Below are 22,939 nucleotides of genomic sequence, written 5' to 3' on the forward strand. Positions count from 1 at the left end.
TCCCTGCACGGACGGTGAAGAAGGTTTGGAGGTGCCACTTCCCTAGCACAGACACACGTTTGTTGGTGGTTGGTTTCTCCTTTTTTTAAAAAAAAACTACGTAGTTGACAAGTTGAAGGAAACTCTGAGACAAGTTGTATTAAATGGTAGCTATTGTGGTTCCTTGAAATGTGAACCCACTGAAAATGACAGGGACACTTACTGTATCCACAAACACTGCCTCCAGCCTCTGAAACCAAACCCTGGTTCAGACCGAGCAAAGGCACTATTCAAAGGGAAGACAGGAGCTGTAACAATGAGCATCGCACAGGGAGGGCAGAATTAAAAGAAAAGAGACTCAAAGAGCCTCTCTTCAAACAAAGTTGCAAGGCCTGAATGAGAAGCCTCAGCCTTAATCAGGGCCAAGTACACTGTCAGGCACATGACCATCCCTTCATCCAATTACAGCTGAGTAACATAACCCGACCTGCTCGAGTTTCTCAGAACTCATTCCTCTAGGACTACACAGTAAGAGCTTCACACACAACTCTACCTGTCATTTTTTCGACATTATCGATCCACTGGTTCTTCATGGTCTCAAAATGTTCGTAAGCAGCTTGATTTCCAGGATTCCTAAGTAAGATGCGAGCAGCTGAGATGACCTGTCAATGACAAAACAACCTTTAAACCCCAGGGCGTCCTCCCACTGGAATACATTCAGCGAAGCTTTCCCCTCTCCACCTACAGATGGCACTAGAAAGCCAAAAATGCACAAGTCTTTGCAGGCTGAACACAGGAGACTTAGGTCTCCTAAGGACCTCACCCACAGAGCCAGTGCAGAAAGCTATATAGTCATAGCCTGATTTTTGAGCAGGTAACAGAATGACAAAGGAAATGGCATTCACCTCAGAACCCACACAGAACTGACAACAACCCTCGATGTGGACTCTTCCATCTTACCAAGCACCACCAAGAAAGATACTAAAAATTACTTTAAAGTGATATGTATGAACAGTCATTAAAAAGTAGCTGTCTGCAGTTAACGAAGTACTTTCACATCCATTATCTTACTTAATCCTCACAACAACCCTATGAAACAGGACAGGTAACTTCTGCAACTTTACAGACTCAAAAACCAAGACTCAGGAAACGTAAGTGACTTGCTCAAGAGCTCCCAGCAAACCAGTTACAGAAGTTAGGGAAGGAACTAACATTTACCGAGTATTTGGTAAGTTACAGGCTTTAAGTATATCCTCTCAGTCCTCCAAATTACCCATTAGGAAGGAATTCTCTTCATTTTACAGATGAGGAAATTCAAGGTCACAGAGGATTCAGGTCCAGATCTGTCTCGAAAGCCTTACTCTTGCTGAAGCTGGTATCTGTAGTTTTCTGTTTCTCTTTTTTAGGAATCTCAGTTCTGTACAGAAATACCTATGTTCTATGTCCCATACTTTATGGAAATTTTTAAAGAAAATTATACATGTTCATATTTTGTGGAAGTACTTTTAAAAAGTTGGACACGTATGATTTTTCAAGAGAACCTAACTTGTTATATGCCACGTGGGCAAAAGATAAATAATGAAGACGTGTATTTTTTTTTCCCATCCTTTCCTGCAAGTTCCCATCAAAGGGATACATTAGCCAGTATCACAGATGTGTAAAGCCTAGCATGGGTCTTGATGTACTACAGGTACATAATACATGTCTGCCAAATAAATCTATTTTTAAAAAATGAATTTTCTATAATTTGCTTAGGGAAAATGTGCAAACATCACACTAAATGATGTTGAACTGATATTCTTTTTTTTTTTTTTTTAAAGATTTTATTTATTTATTTGACAGAGAGAAATCACAAGTAGATGGAGAGGCAGGCAGAAAGAGAGAGAGGGAAGCAGGCTCTCCGCTGAGCAGAGAGCCCGATGCGGGACTCGATCCCAGGACTCTGAGATCATGACCTGAGCTGAAGGCAGCGGCTTAACCCCACTGAGCCACCCAGGCGCCCTTGAACTGATATTCTTAAGAACACCTCTCACAGGGGCGCCTAAGTGGATCAGTGGGTTAAAGCCTCTGCTTTTGGCTCAGGTCATGATCCCAGGGTCCTGGGATCAAGCCCCACATCGGGCTCTCTGCTCCATGGGGAGCCTGCTTCCCCCTCTCTCTCTCCTGCCTCTCTGCCTACTTGGGATCTCTGTCTGTCAAATAAATAAATAAAATCTTTAAAAAAAAAAAAAAAACCTCTCACATATTAGATCTTAAATTCCTGTCCAATTTGTTTTCTTTTGTCCCCACTCTTCCAATAAACTGTTCACAGCACACTGGCTATAACTTGATTATTTAATGAAGTAGAAAGAAAGCAAGTCAGGAACACAACCTCAAAGAGACATGGGGAAAGGCATAAGCTATACTATGAAAACAGACTAACGTCTGGAGATTATCCAAATATCACCCTAATTATGGATGCATGTGAGCAGAGGTTGCTTTACCAGGTTTTTCCACCCTCAAAAGTTATCTATGATCATTGTAGGAAACTAAAACATAAAAATGATTTTGACACCTTGTGTTTCTTTCATGACAATATTCAGTAAGTGTTCAAAATGTACAGAAACTGATTTGTAATTGACCTTTACTGAACACTACAGGGTGGGTACTGAAACAATGAAGAGTGAACAAAATTCAACCTGGGGTGTGAGTTCTCGGGCCGTCTTTACTGATGCCTGAATGCCTTCCACTGTGGCTTTATTAGCAGTTCCAACAGCGGCCGCCTTCTCCGCCGTGGCACCAAGCCTTCCTGAATGGTGCTCAAAGTTAGCCGCCCTCTCATCAAATACCTTGAGGAAAAACAAAGACATTAGGAACACTTATTTCAGTAAAATGAGTCAGGAAGCCTAAGAAAAACTCTTTCTTAGCCTAAGAAAAACTCTCTCTTGAGCAGCAACTGCTCAAGCAAAGACTTCACAGATGACATCAAACCCTAGTAACTACGACCACAATCTGGCGATTGCCAGGCCCTGGCCTTGCTCTGTCTTCTCAGAGGCTTGGCCATAAGCATCATGCACACACTTGCCTTTCCGTTCAACCAATGCTTACCAAGTGCAGAGAGGACATACAGCACTGTGTCATCTGCAACAAGGAGTTCACAGAGTGTGAAGACTTCAAAAATCCCTGTTTACAAAAGTCTTATCCTGTGAAGAGGACAGGCAAGCCCACTCCAGGCTCCAAGGTGTGTGGAAAACTCAAGAATATCCACAGTCCTAAGCTGAACTCCAGCTTCTTCAAGGCAGCATCCCTCACATATCCATTACCATTAATGTTGTAAAAACTCTGCCCCTGACCTCCAGGGGGAAAAACGATAGCTGGTGCTCACACTCAGGCCCGACACTAGGGCAAGGAAGGCTGCTGCTTATTCCCCCGCATACAAAACCATCTACTGAACTGTACATTCACCTCTCAAATTTTAAAAAGAAAAGAAGAAAAAGAAGTTAGTTTTTTCCTTTGACACGGTTATTATGTGAGGTTGCATACAATGAAGGGGACTATTTAACTCCAATAAAATGACAAAAGCGCATCTGTCACTTGTTTGGATAACAATGCTTGAAAACACAAGGCATCCCCAACAGTGCTGGGTCAGGTTTACACTGTACAAAGAGCACTTCAGGAATGGCCATGGCAGGACCCATCCTCTTCCTTGCCTCCTTCGGAGGGTCTGCCTGCCCTACTCGGAGACAGCTGTCTAGCTGCTGGCGGACCACCTCGAAAGCCCTAACAGGCTCCCGGTTCAAGAGCAGGCTCCAATCGCATTGCCAGGGCACTGTGTTGACCCACTCAAGTCTCTTCCCCACACTGGCCCCTTGTTTCAGTTCAGTCACCTGGGTTCTTGCCATTTAATGCTCAGAATCTCTGTCTAAATCTCTGATCTCCTAGTCCCCTTCACCTAGCCTGTCCTTGTTCCTTATCTTGGCTGGTCTCCTGCACTCTGGATCCACAGGTCTTTCGCTTATCCTAGTTAATCCACCCAGTTCCAGCCCTGTCTGCTGCTTCCTCTGATTTAACAGGCTGCTTAGCCCACTTTTCTTATCACTAAGTCAACATTACTGAGCACCTACTATATGCCAGACCCTGGGGTCGGCGCTGAAGATATAAAAATGAGTAAGGCACAGTTTCTGCACCTCAGGAGCTTGCATCCTTGCTTATGAGCCAAAAGACCCATAAGCACTTATGATACTTACGATAGAGTGTACTGTGTACAATTATAAAGCTAACACTGCTACCATGGGAGCAAAGGGAAAGGCGCTTAAACCTATCCAGGACATAAAGGATAAAAGGATAAAGGATAAATAGGAACTAGCCAAAAAAGAAGGGAAAGATAACAGAGACAGAAAGAACAAGACATGGAAGGGAGAAAGGACAGAGTCCGCACAAAACTAGAAGCAATTAAATACTGCTGGGGCACGAACGGAAGGGCAGGGTTTGCAGGAAACAAGTACAGAGAGAGTATCAGGAACAGATCCTAGCACTCTGGCTTTATCCTATAAGAAAGGGAAGACCCACTGAAGGGCTTAGCAGTAAAACAGGGTCAAATCTTTTTTTTTATTGGTGGCCAAGTGATAGATTCAAAGACCAGTCACAGCTGTGCAGTCAATTAGGCAGCAGGGGACACAGATCAGAACTAGAGCTCGAGCAACACGAATGGAAAATGTGAAGGATTGAAGAAATGTCTGTGAGATCAAATTAGCTTGCCTTAGTTATTTGCTGGCATGGGAAGAGTCAATGACAACTCACAAATTTCCAAGAGGGAGGGAGAGAACAGCAGGACAACACAGCCTGACGTATCAAGGACCCAGAAGAGACCCTTGATCTACTGGTCTAAAACTCAGAGAAGTCTGGAATGAAAAGAATAGCACACCATCCTAGTCTAAGGGGACCATGAGCTGAACCACGCCATGATGTAGACTGAAGAAAGAAATGGGAGTCATCAGCAAATAAGAATTACACAAACCTCTACCTACCAATTCCACTGGTCTTAAGTGTCTGACCCAACAACCCCTTCTTCTCTGCTGCCAATACTCATTTTCCTAGATTCCTCTACAGCTGGAGCAGCTTATGAAACATAAGCAAAGTCTCCTGGAGGATTTCTGGGAAAGCCTTTCCATTCAGCACCAATAATATGCCAGATAATAATGTGCCAATAATTGTTTTAAGAACGGGGAATATTCTTTCCTGCTTTGTCGAAGATTAGTTGACCACAGAGTTGAGGATCCGTTTCTAGGTTCTTTATTCTGTTCCATTCATCTGTCTGTTTCTGAGACGAGATGTCCATCGACAGGTAAATGAATAGAGAAGATGTGGTGTATACATACAATGGAATATGACTCAGCCACCAGAAAGGATGAAATCTTACCATTTACATCGATGTGGTTAAGAACTGGAGGGTATTATGCTGAGTGAAATGAGTCAATCAGAGAAAGACAATTATCATCTGATTTCACTCACATGAGTAATAAAAGAAACAGCGCAGAGGATCATAGGGAAAAAAGGAATGGGAAGAAATCAGAGAGGCAGACAAACCATGAGAGAGACTCTTAACTATGGGAAAGAAACGGGGCTGCTGCAGGGGAGACAGGTAGAGGGATGGAGTAGCTGGGTGACAGGCATTAAGGAGGGCACATGATGTGAAGGACACTGGGTGTTAGATGTATATAATGAATTACCGAACTCTACATCTGAAACTAATGATATTCTATATGTTGGCTAACTGAATTTAAATTTAAAAAATAATAATAATTTTTTTTAAAAAAAGAACTGGGAATAAAGGGGCGCCTGGGTGGATCAGTCGGTTAAGCATCTTCCTTCAACTCGGGTCATGATTCCAGGTTCCTGGGATCGAGCCCTGAGTGGAACTCCCTGCTTGTCAAGGAATCTGCTTCTCCCCCTCTGTACACCCCCACCATGTTCTTGCTTGCTCTTGCTCTCTCTCACTCACTCTCTAATAAATAAATTAAATCTTAAAAGAATTGGGAATAAAGTACGACAAAGTCCTTGCCTGCATGGCCTTTCATGCTAATGTGAAGGAGAGAGACAAATAAGAAGTGAGGTAAACGCGTCAAATGTTGAAAAATGCTGAGGCAAAAAGTAGGATATGGAGATTAGGAAATCCCTGGGGCGGGGGGAGGGGTTGTATCTTCAGCAGTGACCCAAAAGTGACATTTCAGTAGGCGCTGATGAAAGGGAATGACTAACACAAGTAATTCTCTATGGGAGGAACGGAGAGAACAAGCACAATGTTCGCAAGGTTAGAATGCAGTAAACATAACCGGGGCACACTGGGAATACAACACGAGGCGGTCAGTGTAGACCGAGGCGCATAAGGGGTGAGGGTGGTAGGACCCGGGGTCGGAGAAGCCAGAGGGAACCAGATGCAGTGGTGTGCTGAAGCCACGGTCACAACTCCGCCAGCCCCTCAGAGCCAAATGTGCCGTCTCTTCCCAAGTCTGTGTTCAGTGACCCTGCACAGAGACACCCACCATGGGAATATTTACATCATGGAAGCAAACTTGACAAACCAGGGCTTTCTGGGTTTTAGACTTTTTTCCTGGAGTGCTGCCCCAAGCACAGCACTGGCCTCACTGTCATTGTAAGGACTCTTGTTTCTCTCGAGGACAGGAAGGAGTTGTTAGAAGGGGTTGAGGAGGATAATGACATCAAATCATTTACAAGGACTGCCCTGACTTCTGTGTTGAGAATAAACTGTCCTGATAAAAGGGACAGTTGGGACTGGAGTGCCCTATCCCTTGTTTCTTACAGCCCTGAACATGGTGCATGGGGTTATAACAGCTGTCTCATACCAGTGCGGAAAGACCAAGAAAATTCCAGGCATGCCAGTTCTCGTGGTGTCAAGGGTTGCCTATCTCCATGTTTCTTGTTACACAATAAAAAGAAAACCCATTTGTTTTGGTCTCTGAGAGGCAGGTCTTGAACAGTTTACAACTAAAGACATGTCCTGCGGACTTTCCTGACTGATGCACCTGGTGGGCAAGGCCTTCCCTCCTCTGCCCTTGCACCCTTCATCCACAATTTCCTAACCACCCCGGAAGCACGTGGGAATCACATTTTACCTTTACAGATATACAAATAGATATAAAGTGCATGTGTGTGTGCGTGCATGTGCGTGTACACGTCTGCCAACAAAAGATATAAAAGACCTCAGATACCCACTTCCTCCCTACTGGGAGCATCAGGAGGTGCAGTGGCCGCCACCGCCAACAGCTTGATGGGAGTTGTGGTATCGCTGAAAACATCGGACACCTCCTGAGTCATCGCCTCTTGCATCCGGGTTTTCAGATCCTTAAAAACATTGTTTAAGAACGAAAATTACCAAAAATGTCCAAAAAGTGCATCTGTCAATGTCCTCACTTCAGTGACACATTCATCGGTTCATTCAGTCTTTCGTTCAGTAAGTATTTATGATCAACTATGTACAAAGTACCAAGCCAGCACGGACTGGTGTAAGCTATGACTCCTGCCCTCACAGAGATCAGCCTCTAGCAGGAAAAGTAAGACAGGACCCACAAGTCCCGGGAGACCGCTCCACCCAGACAAGAAACCTTACTTCCTTTCCTGGTGGCTTCTAAGAAATAATCCTGAGATTCAGGGGGTAGAACCCAAAGACGACTCTGAAATGAAAGATTTCCTCCCCACTCCCAAAGCTGGAGGAGCCTGATAATGACCACAGAAACAGTAAGGATCGTTTGGGGGATGCAGTGCCAAATTTCTAAGCATTTTCTCACATTAAGAGTAAAGAAATTAAGGATGGCAATTTTTTTTTGATACATGTTTTTTCAGTTAAGTTTCTAGAAAAACTTTGATAACCAGTATATGTATCCATTTCTTAACATGGGTCTAAAGAGGGTTCTGAGAAGTCATGAAGAGGCTCCTTTTCACAGTTGTCATACTTAGTCCAATCTAAGTTTTCTGGATTTATAAAAAGAAGCCTCAGTCACTCCCATTGTGTCTCAAGGTGGGTGGTTCATGATACCGGAGATGATTTTAGGTGTTAGGCCAATGTTCTTATTTTAATAATTACATGTTTTCTTTTAAAGAATATTAGGAAAGATATAACTAGGTCACCAAGCTCATCATTTCAGGATTATTATGAAGTTATCTTTTAAATAGATCCACTCAAGTTTACAAAGGGAAGGGATGCCTGGTAGCTACCACAGAAGAGTTCTCAGTGGACTGAAACTTGGAAAACTTCAGCTGTCGTCAAACACAGGTGAGCTTTTTCCTAATCAGCTCTGGACTTCTTTATACCCTCCTGGATCCACCCTTCACTTTCCCTGGACTCAAGAAATTATGTATTTTTAAAATCTCTCTCTGTCCCTAGTCTGTCCATAACAGGAAGCAGAAAGTGAAATACGATGGGACTGGGGAGGGAGACAAACCACAAGAGACTCTTAATCTCAGGAAACAAACTGAGGGTTGCTGCGGGGTCAGGGGATAGGGATAGGGCGGCTGGGTTATGGACATTGGGGAGGGTATGTGCTATGGTGAGTGCTGTGAATTGTGTAAGACTGATGATTCATAGACCTGTACCCCTGAAGCAAAGAATACATTATATGTTAACTAAAAAAAAAAAAAAAAAAAAAAAAAAAACGCAAAGAAAAACAGGAAGTGGAGAAATGTCCTATGTGCTCCGAAGTTGTACCTTTAAGGAATCTTGGAGCTGAGAGGCAAGGGCTCTCGCCTGAGGACTCTCTCCTTCCCCTCTGGCAGCCAGGTCAGCCAACTGGGCCGTCAGCTGGTCCACGCGGTCACACTTTGCAAGAAGATCTTGGCGATATGGCCCCATCATGACATTAGCCAAACGATGCCCTTCGGCCACAAGGCCCCGGATGGCAGCCTGACCTGGATCCAGAGGAAAATGCTATAACTCACACAGACTCAGACAAGGCAACTGAAGTGCCTTTGTGCTAAACTACTCTGTTGTTGGTTATTTTTTTTTTAAATAATAACATTTAGTGGAGTTTTTGTCCCTAACAATAGAAAAATTTAGGGAATTCAGAAAAGTATAAATAAGAATAGATAATCCACCTATAATCCTCAGAGATTGACACGGCTAAACATTTCCTTCCTGTCTTCTGAAAAAGTATCTTATTCATATTTATTTACTTAATTTTAATTCCAGTATAGTTCCCATACAGTCTTATGTCAGTGTCAGGTATACAAAATAGTGACTCCAATTCTACACGCTACTCAGTGCTCATCACTTAAGCAAACCCTTAATCCCCTTCACCTGTTTCACCCATCCTCCCCGCACCAACCGCCCCTCTGGTAACCATCAATTTGTTCTCTACAGTTAAGTCTGGTTTTTCTGTTTTGTCTCAATTTTTGTTCATTTGTTTTGTTTCTTAAATTCTATATATGAGTGAAATCATATGGTATTTGTCCTTCTCTGACTGACATATTTCACTTAACTTTATACCCTCTAGATCTATCCATGTCATTACAAATCTTTCAGTCTTTTTTAATGCATTGCACATTCCTATACAAATATACATTTCTCTTTTACAAAAATGAGATTATACATTACATTTACATATTCCTTGCTTTTTTTATTTAATGGGAACATTTTTGCACATCACTGAATATTTTTAAAAAACCATGATCTCAAAATCTATATAATATCATATTAACTATAATTACTGATCACTTACTTATTATTAAACATTTATGCTGCTTATATACATTCTTGTATGTAATCATTAGAAAATGTCTGATTATATCTTATAATAAACTCCTCAAATTGCTAAGTCAATGAGTATGAACTTTTTTAAAGCTCTTTACACGTAATACTAAATTGCTGTTCAGAATGTTTATACCAATTTATTCCTCCCCCAGTAAATTATACATTTGTCTGATTCTTCAACACTGGGAATCACCAATTTAAAAATTTATCTTTTTATCCAACAAACACAGCAAATGAAGTAAATAGATCTCTCAGCTTCAGCTGGCTTGCTATCATAAAATGACCTAAATTCTTACAGATTCATCCTTAAAATCTCCCCAAAATCAAAACTCTCGGTTATCAATTCTACCACTGACTGTGTGGTGCAGGAGCCCTTACAAATGAAAATAACCTCAGTAGCTAAGTGTCTCTTACTTATTTTCAAAAATTACATTTAACTGGATATTTTCCAAGAACTGCAATCGAAATACAACAGAATGGAAGTAGACAGAGGCTGGAAAAAATTAGTTCAAAGTTTCAATTCCAACCTGAGGACCTTTCTATTTGCCCAAAGCAAAATCGTTTATTTGCTAATTCTTTTTTATTAAATCACAAGAATCATATTGGCTACATTTGGAAATGGAGTCCCACTGTAGAATGACTTACTCACCAGTCGCTGAAGAACCCATTCTGCACCCAAGTGCAGATGAACAAGATCTCTATCCACAACTTCTTCCTTTTCCCTGAGACCAGTTTAATGAGGATTAAGTGCACTTATGGCCTTACCAACGCCCCGGTCATCCACTGTGGGATTATCAATCCACCGCTGTGCCTGCTCAATCTTGCCCTCCAGGTGGACAGCTGCCTTGGCGGGCCTGCTGTTGGCCACAGCTCTATTGGTTTTGGTCTGCAAGTTCTGCAGGGCTGTGGCCACCTGTTTGGCCAATGCTCGGGCCTCTGGGGAATCTCCTTTGCCCCTTTAAGAAAAAAAAAAAAAGCCATTCTGTCAGACACTATTTACATTGAGATGATTTGAATTGCTCTACAAATGCTAATGAGATGACAAATTGCTAATGATTATTATTAGCTTAGTTTGGAAGGAGAGTGGTTTCTTTGGCACTAAAGTAAGAAATTAATTATTTAAATTCAGATTGCATTATCCCAGTTAAAACATTAAATATGAGTTTGAGTCAGTCTACCTCAGTCAAGCTCAACCATTTGGTCAGCTGAGCTGAATCAAATATCACTCAGTCAGCCATCATGGGAAATGCTAGTTCCCTCAGAAACTAGGTGGGCCCAAGTAGCCATTTATGTTGTATAACAGTAACTGAAGTAGTTATAGAACTAGTTATAATAGAACCAGTAATAGTACAATCTTTTTTCTTTTCTTTTTTGAGAGAGAGAGCATGAGCAGGGGTAGGAAGGTGGGTGGATAGGGAGATGGAGACGCAGACACCCCGCTAAGCAGGGAAACTGGCACAGGGCTTGATCCCAGGATCCTGAGATCATGACCTGTGCCAAAGGCAGACACTTAATCCACTGAACCACCCAGTCGCCTGGAAGTACAGTCTCTGGAGTCCCAACTCTGACAGGTACTATTGCAAAGACTCTTATATTATTTAATCCTCACAACGACCCTTTGAGGTAGATACCAGTATTATCCCATTATTAAAAAAGCAAAACTGAGGTGCTAAAAGGTTGGACAACTCACCCAAGGTCCTATCACTTCCTTCGGTGGACTCAGAATTCAAACCCAGGCACTCCATCTGACCTCCCGAGTCCTCCCTCTTAGATACTTACATTGCTATCAAGCAATTCTCTCGTCTTCACCATAACTGATTGAACTGGTTATCTAACTCAAAGACAACACGGCCATCGTCAAGCAAGTCATCTACTTCCGGTGTGCATAAGAGTTACCTGGAATCTTAGTTGTTTTTTTTTTTTTTTTTTTTAAAGATTTTATTTATTTATTTGACAGAGAGAAATCACAAGTAGTCGGAGAGGCAGGCAGAGATAGAGAGAGAAGCAGGCTCCCTGCTGAGCAGAGAGCCCGATGTGGGACTCGATCCCAGGACCCTGAGATCATGACCTGAGCCGAAGGCAGCGGCTTAACCCACTGAGCCACCCAGGTGCCCCTGGAATCTTAGTTTTAAAGGCAGATTGTTAAACCCACCATCAAGAAATTCTGATCAAGTATGTTGGTGTAGGGCCCAGGGTATACATTTTTTACAACCTTTTCCGGTTGATTCTAGGGTAGGCTGTCCATACTTCAAAACTTCAAAAACACTGCATAGTCAACTAGTGGTAGATCTGGAAATAGAAAGTCATACTAAGCCTGGGACATGGTAGGTCAAAGCTAGATGAAGAACCCAAACAAATTCAGCACACAGAGTGAAGGAGACAGCATACCATACAGCTACTAGGAGATGGAGGAAGGAACTTAGGGCTGCCCCCAGACTTGGCCATACTTCAAACAATTAAGTTCCATTAGATGCCTCTACATATTTCTAAAAAACTTCCACTTCTTACTTGAGTTAGTTCCTTGCAAGCAAAGAACTTCAACAATAGCATCAACATAGAAATAAAAAGAAAAACCACAATATATATCACAAAGAGAGATTACTGCCCCCAAAATCCCACTGCAAAGACTGCAGATTCTAACCATTATGAACATACAGAAAGTCTGATGCATTCTGTATCTCAAGTCCACTTCGAGAGAATTTCAGGCTAATCTTAATCTGTCTCACCAATAAACATAAACATATTAGTCTGCCTGCCAAAATGACTAATTTAGAGACTCTCTTAAGAACGTCTTTGTGAGGGGCAGCTGGGTGATTCAGTGGGCTAAAGCCTCTGCCTTTGGCTCAGGTCATGATCTCAGGGTCCTGGGATCGAGCCCCACAGGGGGGAGCCTGTTTCCTCCTCTCTCTCTACCTACTTGTGATCTCTGTCTGTCAAATAAATAAATAAAAATCTTTAATAAAAATCTTTAAAAAAAGAAAAGAACTCCTTTGTGACTTTAAATTTCTATATCTTCTCCATTATAAAGCTGGACAAAGAAGGTGTTTATCATGGCTCTGATCATGTACAGGAAGCTATGTACATGCATACATTATAGTAATAAGTAATGATGGCGTGCGCCTGGGTGGCTCAGTGATTAAGCATCTGTCTTCAGCTCGGGTCATGATCTCAGGGTCCTGGGAACAAGCCCTGCATGGGGCTCCCTGCTCAGCAGGGAGCCTGCTTCTCCCTCTCCCACTCTCCCTGCCTGGGTTCCCTCTCTTGCTGTGTCTCTCTCTGTCAAATAAATAAAATCTTAAAAAAAAAAAAAGTAATGATGGCATATACCACACAGGGAGGTTTGCCCTTAACACTCTTACCATTAATTCTTTCTTCATCATTAAGAAACATTAATGAGTATCTGGTATGTATATGAAATTGTGGAGGATCTTTAAAACAAATATTCTCCTTGAGTTTTTTATTTTTTAAGCTTTTATTTATTTATTTATTTATTTATTTGACAGACAGAAACCACAAGTAGGCAGGGAGGCAGGCAGAGGGGCCGGCGAGGGTGTGGGGGGAAGCAGGCTCCCTGCTGAGCAGAAAGCCTGATGCAGGGCTTGCTCCCAGAACCCTGGGATCATGACCTGAGCTGAAGACAGAGACTCTAACCCACTGAGCCACACAGGAACCCCTCCTTTGAGTTGTTTTTGTTGTTGTTGTTTAAATTTGACAGAGAGAGAGAGATCACAAGAAGGCAGAGAGGCAGGCAGAGAGAGAGGAAGGGAAGCAGGCTCCTGCTGAGTAGAGAGCCCAATGCGGAGCTCAATCCAGGACCCTGGGACCATGACCTGAGCTGAAGGCAGAGGCTTTAACCCACTGAGCCACCCAAGCGCCCCACCTTTGAGTATTTTTAAATAAGAATGCAAACAGATTATATAAATGGATTAATAGTAAGAAACAGAAATAGATCTATCTAACTCTATAGACATTATATTTTACAATTGTCAAATTATTTATTTTCTCCACCTAAACAATTCAAGATTTGAGGTATAAAACAGTGATCCTCAAATGATAGAGCTCGGTATACAATCAAACTTGAGCTGGGGTGCCTGGGTGGCTCAGTGGTTTGGGCTGCTGCCTTCGGCTCAGGTCATGATCTCAGGGTCCTGGGATCGAGCCCCGCATCGGGCTCTCTGCTCCACAGGAAGCCTGCTTCCCTCTTTCTCTCTCTCTCTCTCTGCCTGCCTCTCTGCCTACTTGTGATCTCTGTCTGTCAAATAAATAAATAAAATCTTTAAAAAAAAAAAAAAAAAAAAACTTGAGCTGTTATTTAAGTTGGTCTCCATCATAACCTCCTGCCTAAAGTGTATCTACTCTGCTCCCACCCATCTCCTATTTCACAGTTCTAGCTACGCAGGAATGTGCCTTCTTAACCAACATTGTCCCCTTGGTCAGTATAAGACTTGAAAGAACTTCAAGGTACCAGTCACTGAAGAAAGAGTACTGTCCCATGGAAGAAAAGGGAATGAAATATGCAAGTTACATGAAAAGCCAAATCTCACAAAATACTTGACTATGGTTACCCCTGGAGAAGGGCTGAGGCTGGAGGACCGAGGTGGGGAAGAAGCAACTTTTACTTCTGACGTTGTATTTTTTTTTAATGTTCTTTTAGCACATGCTGCAGTTTGTTTAAGAGAGAAAAATATTGGTCAAAAGAACAAAAGCAACACTTCTTTTCTATATAATCAAAGTAGATGCCATGAACGTCTTTAAAAAGCAGCAGCTGTGGTGAGGACATTGTATTTAAGAATCTTTTATAATGTTTGCATAAGAAATAACACTGCTGGGGAAAGAAGAAAGCATCTTCTTGTGCCCCGCCCTCCTCCACAGAATCTTTTCTTAGATAGCCACAGAAAGTATTTCCCTCATGCCTGGGAAATGGTTATGCCACAAACATGATATAGCAGGGAAAGTCCTAGCTTAGAAATTAAAAAGTAAGGGCGCCTGGGTGGCTCAGTTGGTTAAGCAACTACCTGCGGCTCAGGTCATGATCTTGGAGTCCCTGGGTCGAATCCCACATCTGGCTCCCTGCTCAGCAGGGAGTCTGCTTCTCCCCTTGACCCTCTCCCTCCCAAGCTCTCTCTCTCTCTCATTCTCGCTCTCTCAAATAAAGTCTTTAAAAAAAAAAAAAATTAAAAAGTAGATCTCAAAAAAGGAGTTCTTCTGAAATTTATTCTTTTAAAACCATGTAACCAGCAAGAAATCATTTAACCTCAGTTATGTCAATAATAAAATAGAAGTAATATTTGACCTAACCATGTCACACAGAATCAATGAGAATATAGCGGAATAACATCAGACATGCGCTTAACCTACAGCATTCAACTAATTATGTGCCTGGGGAAGAAAAGAGAGAAATCAAATACGTACTGTCTCCGTAGATCTGCTAATTTCGAAGTCAGAGCGGATATTTCCCCAAGCGAACGTAGAATGTCATCTCTCTCTTTAGGATCATCACATAATTCTGCTATCTTCCGAGCCTCAGTCAAAGCCCCTCGAATCTGTTCTTCTCCTTCTGGCCCTCCATTTGGATCTGCAAGCCAATTCTACATACACAGAAACAGAAAAGAAGCACATTGAGACCTCCTCATAAACCAAGGCATCAGAAAGATTTCAAAAGTAATCACAAGGCACACCAGTGACCATTTTATAATGCTGATTCTAATTTTTTTACCCAGGTTCTTAGCTCAGGTAAAATCAGGTTGATCCTTCATCTTCTTATAAGTGATTTTCATCCCCATAAGAATAAACACTTTCACAAGCTTCATCTTATCTTTGACTTATATATTAATTGAACTTCCCAAACATTTGTGTTTCTCTGTGAAATGCCTGAAAATTGTTTTATAGGAGAGCAGCAGCAGAAAATTTTAACCCTTTAGCATTGCTATGACCAAACATAGCTGGGAATTTTAAGATGAAGACCAGTTTTTGTACACTGTGATCTATACCAGGAGCTAGTAGTATTCTCTCGGTATTCAGAGTACTTCCTTTTAACTAAGCAAAGTGTTCAAAACTAAGATCTCTATTTCAAAGTATAGATAAACAGGAGTCTAAACTTGTGGTGGGAGCAGAAGGGTTAACATTGGTAATTGCAGGGAATCGGTCATCCCTTAGAAACACCCGTCAATCACCCACAGTAAATGAGACAGACAGACAGACAGAGATGTAGGATAGTTACGGAACATTTTTCATTTATTGCCCACCTCTCCTGAAAATCGTTACTACCTGAGCAGCATCAATCTTCTTGGCAATGCTCTGCTTGGAGTTGGTCATAGCTTCCAGCTTGCGAGCTGCATTTTCCACTTTTGCTGTGAGCACATCCAGACCCTGCGACACCTGCTGGGCTTTCTGCATGGCCACGGGTGAGGCCCCTTGTCCTCTGCTCAAAACAGATGCTGTCACTGTACTCTCTCAAATACTTACTGGCAAGATATCATGAGATGCACAAATATGCCATTTTTGTTAACCTGCTTGTCTTTCTCCTTTCCTCCAGTACATCTGGGATAGCACAAGAAAATGCAGAAATAAAGCAGAACACCAAAACCCTCTACTTTCTCCTTTCACTTTTAAAAATATGCATTAGCTTTCTGGAACGGCAGTACCACTTTAAAGACCAGCCTGCAAATTTTGGTAATAATGATTCTCCTCTTGATGGTGATTACATAATCAAGTCTGAACTTCAGGGGGAAAATGTGCTTGTGATCTTCTTGCTATGGAGGGTTTGTTACCATAGTAATGTGTGCTTTGGGGAAAAAAAAATCCCATTAGACTGTCTTATTTATGGGCAAGTATACACTGAAAATGTTTCAGGAGGTAGTATACACAGTGTTACTGAAAGCACACCACACTGGGACCAAACAGATCTGTGTTCAAATCCTTACTCTTGGGAGCCATGAACCTTGTTTACGATGGGCTTCAGCTTTCTAACTTATAAAATGATGGGTGGGGAGGTAACAGTTCTCGCCCTGCTTACCGAACAGAGTGGCTTTAAGCAAAAGAATTAACCTGGAAACACTACGGCAATAAAGCAATACAAATATATGACTACTACTGTTACTGAAGTCTCATTATTATTATAATAAACCTAATAAGAATCTTAAATGTCTACCTTCTGTTCCTATGCAATCTATAAATATCAAAACAGTTGGTACAGAGGCAGGCGAAAAGCACTGTTGACAAGAAACTGGTTTCCTGCCCCCCCCCCATCAAATTCCTGAAGAACTAATTTTACTATTTTCCTCTTTCAGAAGTGGTAGGCTACTAAAAGTGATGTGCATTATTAGACACTTGTTTTCTCTTTGTGAGAGAATGTTCAAGTTAAAATGAAGTAAGATTTGCTACCTTTTCATAAGCTCAGGTGTTTTAATCCACTCGGCCTAGGAAACTCTCCATGACAGGGTGACAACTTGATCAGCCGGTAGAATGGCAAAGCTTATATTCCTAACCTGACCTTCTGACTGTAGGATGAACTCCACAACATCGCTGCTTCTCTTAAATGAAGCACGGACCAGTCATTCATTTACTTGTCCTCTTAAAATTCATCTTTATTTTTCATCTACACCAGTATCTGAAATAATGAACTCAGTCATATTAATTGCCAGGTACTTATACTTGAGGCTTCCCTTTTATGTGCAGAGGAATGGAAGACTTTTGGGACCTTTTACAATTTAATTTGCTTTTTTCCTTCAACTCTAGTAATTCATGCTGGAGAAACCTTTTTGGTATAAAAGTCCGGCTGTGAAAATATAAAAATATTTCTGGGCTACATAATTTTTCATTCAAAATAAAAGTTTATGAGTCCCGTGGCAGGAAAAATAGATCCTTACAACCTAGAAACCCTAGGTGACTGAAAAGAAGCTTATCAACGAGGAAATTGTTGCTGAGCCTCAGCCACGAAAATGTTAAACATGGAGGCATATTTAAGAAGGGCTAACAGGGAGATAGCTCGCTAATCTTTCATCAGGAAAGGACACTGCAGGCTCCAGTGTGAAGGAGGCCCGTAACTCCTCATCACTGTGTGAGTCTTTTCTCTTTACAGACTTACGGTCAGTCCCATACAGCAACCACCTTGTTCTCTTGCTCAAATTCATCTTTCTCTAAACACATACAACTGTGTATTTGAGAATTCCAAGTGAGAACTGTCTACCACACTGTGAAAAGGCTGCAGACAAAAGAGCCAGCAGTGAGAAATCAGAAGAGCCAAGAATCTTGTCAAGCTGCATTGGCATTTCTCCGAACAGGAACAGAACTCCTTTTTGTCCTCTCTGTAAAGTTCTTGTCATGCTCATGACAGGGGAGACTGCTTCCCAGCAGGAGAAAAAGGCCCATTGAGCTCAATGAGATCACATTTATTTATGTAGTTCCTTCTCCCTACAAGGTAGAGACTCTTGACCTGAAACCCCTGGAGCTTCCAGCCCTACCGTGAATCCACGTACCTCTGGAAATTCTATGTAATATTATATGGCACATTTATGGGCTTCTTTTTAGGTACAGGTTAATGGCTTTCATCAGATTATAAAAATTACTTTGACCCAGAGAAGGTTAAAGAACCACTCCTTTAAGAACTTGTATTCTTGGGCGCCTGGGTGGCTCAGTTGGTTAAGCAACTGCCTTCAGCTCGGGTCATGATCCCAGAATCCTGGGATCGAGTCCCACATCAGGCTCCCTGCTCCTTGGAGAGTCTGCTTCTCCCTCTGACTTTCTCCCCTCTCATGCTCTCTTTCACTGTCTCTCTCTCAAATAAATAAATAAAATCTTAAAAAAAAAAAAAAAAGAACTTGTATTCTTGGGGAACCTGGCTGGCTCAATCAGTGGAGTGTGCAACCCTTCGTTTTGGGGTTGCCGGTTTAAGCCCCACGTTGGGTGTAGAGATTACTCAAAAATAAATAAACTGAAAAAAAAGAACTACATATATAGAGAGATATAGATTTTTTAAAAAGTAATCTCTTTATCCAACACAAAGCTCAAACTCACAAAAAGATCAAGAGTCTCACACTCCAACGACTGAGCCAACCAGGTGCTTCTTAAGTCTATTCTGCTAATACATTTGAAACCAGGTCTAATAACAGTGCACATTAGTAACATGTCAAGGGGCGTTTCTGAGGCCTGTCTCTGTGGAGATCCTATACCTTCTAATTATCCAAAAATGTTTCATGACATTCTTGAAGCCAAATTAAACTTCATCTATACTAGTATCTCAGCAACATTTCAGTTTTTCCCTAAACTCATATTACAAAATTCCATAAAAATGAGGATCTTTCAGACACTTCATTGACGCTGTGGATGAGTTCCAAAAAAGCCTATATTATTCTGAGTTTTCTTAATAGCTTACTATATATATTTAGTTTATAGCAGGAAAGTTCTAAAAGTCAAGTCTTGAAGTAGGTAAAAGAATTATGAAACCAAATGAATAATGATGAAATAGAAACTCAAAACAGCCTAGAAATAACCAACTTACACGATAACCCACTTAGCTGTTTTTTTTAAATAATGTGAAATAATTCCAATGTTTTCACTCTTTGTTTCTTTTTACCCATCCTTCATAAAACATACACCTACCCATGCCAGACTTCACCACTTATTCATCATAAGTCTACAGCTAGAAACTACGATACTAGATTTCTATTCCAATTTCAACTATACAAGGCATCTGCCTATTTTAAAAGTTTATCAGAGGAAAAGTTCACTTCGATCTCAAATGAACAGAATATAATAATCTGTGTTATCCATTAGTCCAAAAGAACATAGTAAAATTAGCAGAGACCTGCTCTCTAAACACTCTATCGAGAGTTCCACCTTATCCATCACCTAACTAGGGTAAGAGCAGAGCAAATTTACCTGGCTCGGAGGTCAGCCACTTGATCAGTCATCTGCCCCAGCATTTTACAGGTTCCCAGGATCTCCCTGCGTTCTTTGCCTGCACAGAGTTCACCGACTTTTCCAGCTTCATCTAAGATCTGTCTGATGGCCTGCTCACCGGCATCCCCTAAAATAAAGAGATATTCAATATCTACACTGTTGATGCATTAATTATTTAGGAAGGATGCTTTACAAGTCATCTCATTCATGAAGGAATGGATGATTTTAAACGACAAGACAAGTGAATAGAAGACGATACATACGATCGCTAACAGCCAAGCAGTGCCCTTAAACCAGAGGGTGAGGTTTCAACCACATATACTTCTAAAAAAGACATTTGGAATCATATCCATCTGAAGATGATAAGCAGCTTGTGGTAAGAATATGGACGACAAAAATAGGCTCTACTCACTTAATACTATTTAGCACCTCTAACGTCCATTAAGCTTTTTGTATTCATTCAAATATTAATCTAAAACTGAATATTAGATTAGAAAATCCATAAAACCTAGCTCAATAATCCATTTGGGTCCTTATATAAGTCAACTTTGCTTTCTAATTCTTATTGGCATCACCATTTAATCTGCTTAATTAAGTACTTTGTTGACATAAATGGAAATCTGCCCAATGGGGACTAAAAGAGTTTTTATTCAAAATAATTACCTTTCCAATTCAGAGAAGAAGTGAACCAAGAATCTGGCAAAGAATGCCCAGTTCAGCTTGGCTAATTCCTCCATGGTGAGAGGTGACTAGTCATTGTCCTTTATCCTTCTAAGGACCAGTAATGCTTCAATGAGTCAAGACTACCAGAACATGCAGCATGCTCCTAAAAGTTGCAGTAGTTATCTCAGAATTATGAGATTACGGGAAGATTCACTACTTTCTTACTTTCTTTCTTTCTTTCTTTCTTTCTTTCTTTCTTTTTTTTCTTTCTTTCCTTGATTTTTAGCTTTTTATTGTATCCATCAGAAAAGCAGAATCAGAGGATTACCTGGAGAGGCACTGGGGTCACGGAGCCAACCTTTGGCCTGGTTCAGTTTGGAGTCTATGGAGGCCAGTGCTCTCTTCATGGCTTCAGTGTCCTTTTGAAAAGAAATACAATTACATTCTTTGCAAAAAACGGAGATACCATCATACAAAGTAAGACAGAGGAAACGTTACAGCACTTAACATACAATAGCTAAGGGAGTCCTACGACAGCCTTAAAAATACTTTCATCACACCAGAATGCTTATTTCTGTCAAAATGCAGCATGGTGCATGCAAATCTTCAGTTAATTCTATTTTGTTTTCTGGTCTCTCTACTGCTAAACTGTGAAAACTGGTAAAAATCACTCAAGCCAAGAGATGCTTCATGTCTGCAGCAGGAAAAAGCCCTGTGGTCACATGCCTCGTTATCAGCCTTCCATTCCACATTCATCTACCACAGCCCCCCTCCCCCGCAGCCCTCCCTGCATCCGGGAAGCCTCATTAGCACATGGCACCACAAATCACAGTACTTTTACGTCTTGCTCTGAAATACACAAACTCTAGGTGATACTTCGCTACACTTGGCATCACTAGATGGCAAAAAATTTGAAAATTTTAATCTAGCAATTTAGTTTTAATTCCACAAATAAACCACTCCATGTAATGCAAGAAAGAGAAAGTGTTATTCTGCCCTTCCCTGCCCTCCTCATCCTCCTCATTCTTGGTTCCCTTCACCATCCTAACTCAGAAGAAGAGGCAGGATAAAATAAGTGGGTCTCAGGTGACTGTTTACAATCAGGATGCAAAATGGTTAGCATTAAACCCAGGACATAAGCATGAAAAGCTGAAGCAGACTTAAAAATACGCCAATTGTTTGCTGAAGTTTTTAAAATACAGAAGAATGTAGAGAACAATATAATAAATACTCATGTGTTCACTCGCACAAGTGACAGGCTGGCTATCTCTTAAGTCTCAATTTAACACTTTAAAAGAAAAGTGAGTGGGTGGCTCAGTCAGTTAAGTGTTAACTCTTGATTTCAGCTCAGGTCATGATCTCAGGGTCCTGGGGTCAAGCCCCAAGTCGAGCTTCATGCTCTGCACCCAGTCTGCTTGGGTGGGATTCTCTCTCCCCTCTCACTCGGCCCCCTACCTGCCCGCACTCTCTATCTCTCTCTAAAATATAAAACAGAATAAAAGAAAACAAAACAAAAAGACAATTGACCTCCCTTCTGCTCTAGGGAACTGACTCTTACAGAGTTCTATGCACAGAAGAACAGAGTTAACCTCTGAATTCTAGGCAATGCCCTGAATCCCTAACTTTTTTTTCACTTTCTGGTCCTGCAAAACTGGGGTTCTTAAAGGTGTGGTACCACTACTCTTCCACATGGGGGCACGAGGAGCATCCCCACTTCTGATCCAAACAAGACCCAGCACTAGGACAAAATAAGCTGAGGATAGCGCTCAGAGGCTTAATTTAAGGTCAGTAGCCTGACCACAACTTTTCCAACGGACCTATTCAATTTTAAGGACTCTCAGCTTTAGGATTTCCTCCCTTCCAATCTGAACAGAAACAGATCGTTCTCCTGTTTTAACCTCGGCTATCAAAGGCTTCTAAACAGCAAATTCTCAGTCTCGGCAAAACTTAACAGAAATGAATTAAATTACTGAAAAAAAAGTAAATAAAATTATGTTTTATTATCAAGTTATATGGAATTATGGAGGTTATCTCTCAAAAGAAGGGATTGAGTATCTATTTTGAAATCCATTTGTAATTAGTGCAAGTAGACAAATGGCATTTTTTAAGAGCTTTCATTCTCAAATGGCTCAATTATTTCCCTCCTTCATCTTGTCTTACGTTAATCTGCACAGGAAACCCTGCCTTTAAAAGTCAGCTTTGGCCTGATTCCAGATTAGCAAGACCCAAATCAATACCTGTTTAAAGAGAGACTCAGGGAACTCCCAACCTCAGAGAATTAGACAGCCTTTAGGGTCTAATACAAATTACAGGACTTTGTCTAGGTACAGTAAGAAAAAAATTCACAGCTCTTACGAGGGAGGTATGTGCACACTCTAAAGAGAACTTATATCCATGCAAAAAGGATTTAAAATCTGTTAACCATTTCTCTAGCACATTATTATTTTTTAGAGTGAAAAAAAATGAGATTGATTTCATTTCAAAAGTCTAAATTCAAGGGGAACAAAGAGTAAATATTTTGTGTCTACTCTAGCATTAAAGGCTATTATTTGGGGGCACCTGGCTGGCTCAGTCAGTACAGAGCGCAACTCTTGATCACGGGGTCATGAGTTCGAGCATCATGCTGGATGTGGAGCCTACTTAAAAAAAAAAAAA

The 22,939-nt window shown here is 41.2% G+C and overlaps 1 protein-coding gene across 2 annotated transcripts in view; it reads right to left on the minus strand.

Moving 5' to 3' along the window:
* VCL (vinculin) overlaps positions 1-22,939 on the minus strand; it is a 116,788-nt gene that overhangs the window by 14,705 nt on the left and 79,144 nt on the right. For both annotated transcript variants that reach the window (XM_059169844.1, XM_059169845.1), the window contains exons 7-15: positions 20,613-20,703; positions 19,601-19,748; positions 15,989-16,142; positions 15,134-15,309; positions 10,487-10,677; positions 8,681-8,880; positions 7,192-7,320; positions 2,658-2,807; positions 533-641 (exon numbers count right to left, since the gene is read on the minus strand). In XM_059169844.1, the coding sequence (XP_059025827.1) occupies positions 533-641; positions 2,658-2,807; positions 7,192-7,320; positions 8,681-8,880; positions 10,487-10,677; positions 15,134-15,309; positions 15,989-16,142; positions 19,601-19,748; positions 20,613-20,703 (1,348 nt within the window). The remainder of the gene's footprint in view (positions 1-532; positions 642-2,657; positions 2,808-7,191; positions 7,321-8,680; positions 8,881-10,486; positions 10,678-15,133; positions 15,310-15,988; positions 16,143-19,600; positions 19,749-20,612; positions 20,704-22,939) is intronic.

This window comes from Mustela lutreola, chromosome 4 (genome assembly GCF_030435805.1).
Source record: "Mustela lutreola isolate mMusLut2 chromosome 4, mMusLut2.pri, whole genome shotgun sequence".
NCBI lineage: Eukaryota > Metazoa > Chordata > Mammalia > Carnivora > Mustelidae > Mustela > Mustela lutreola.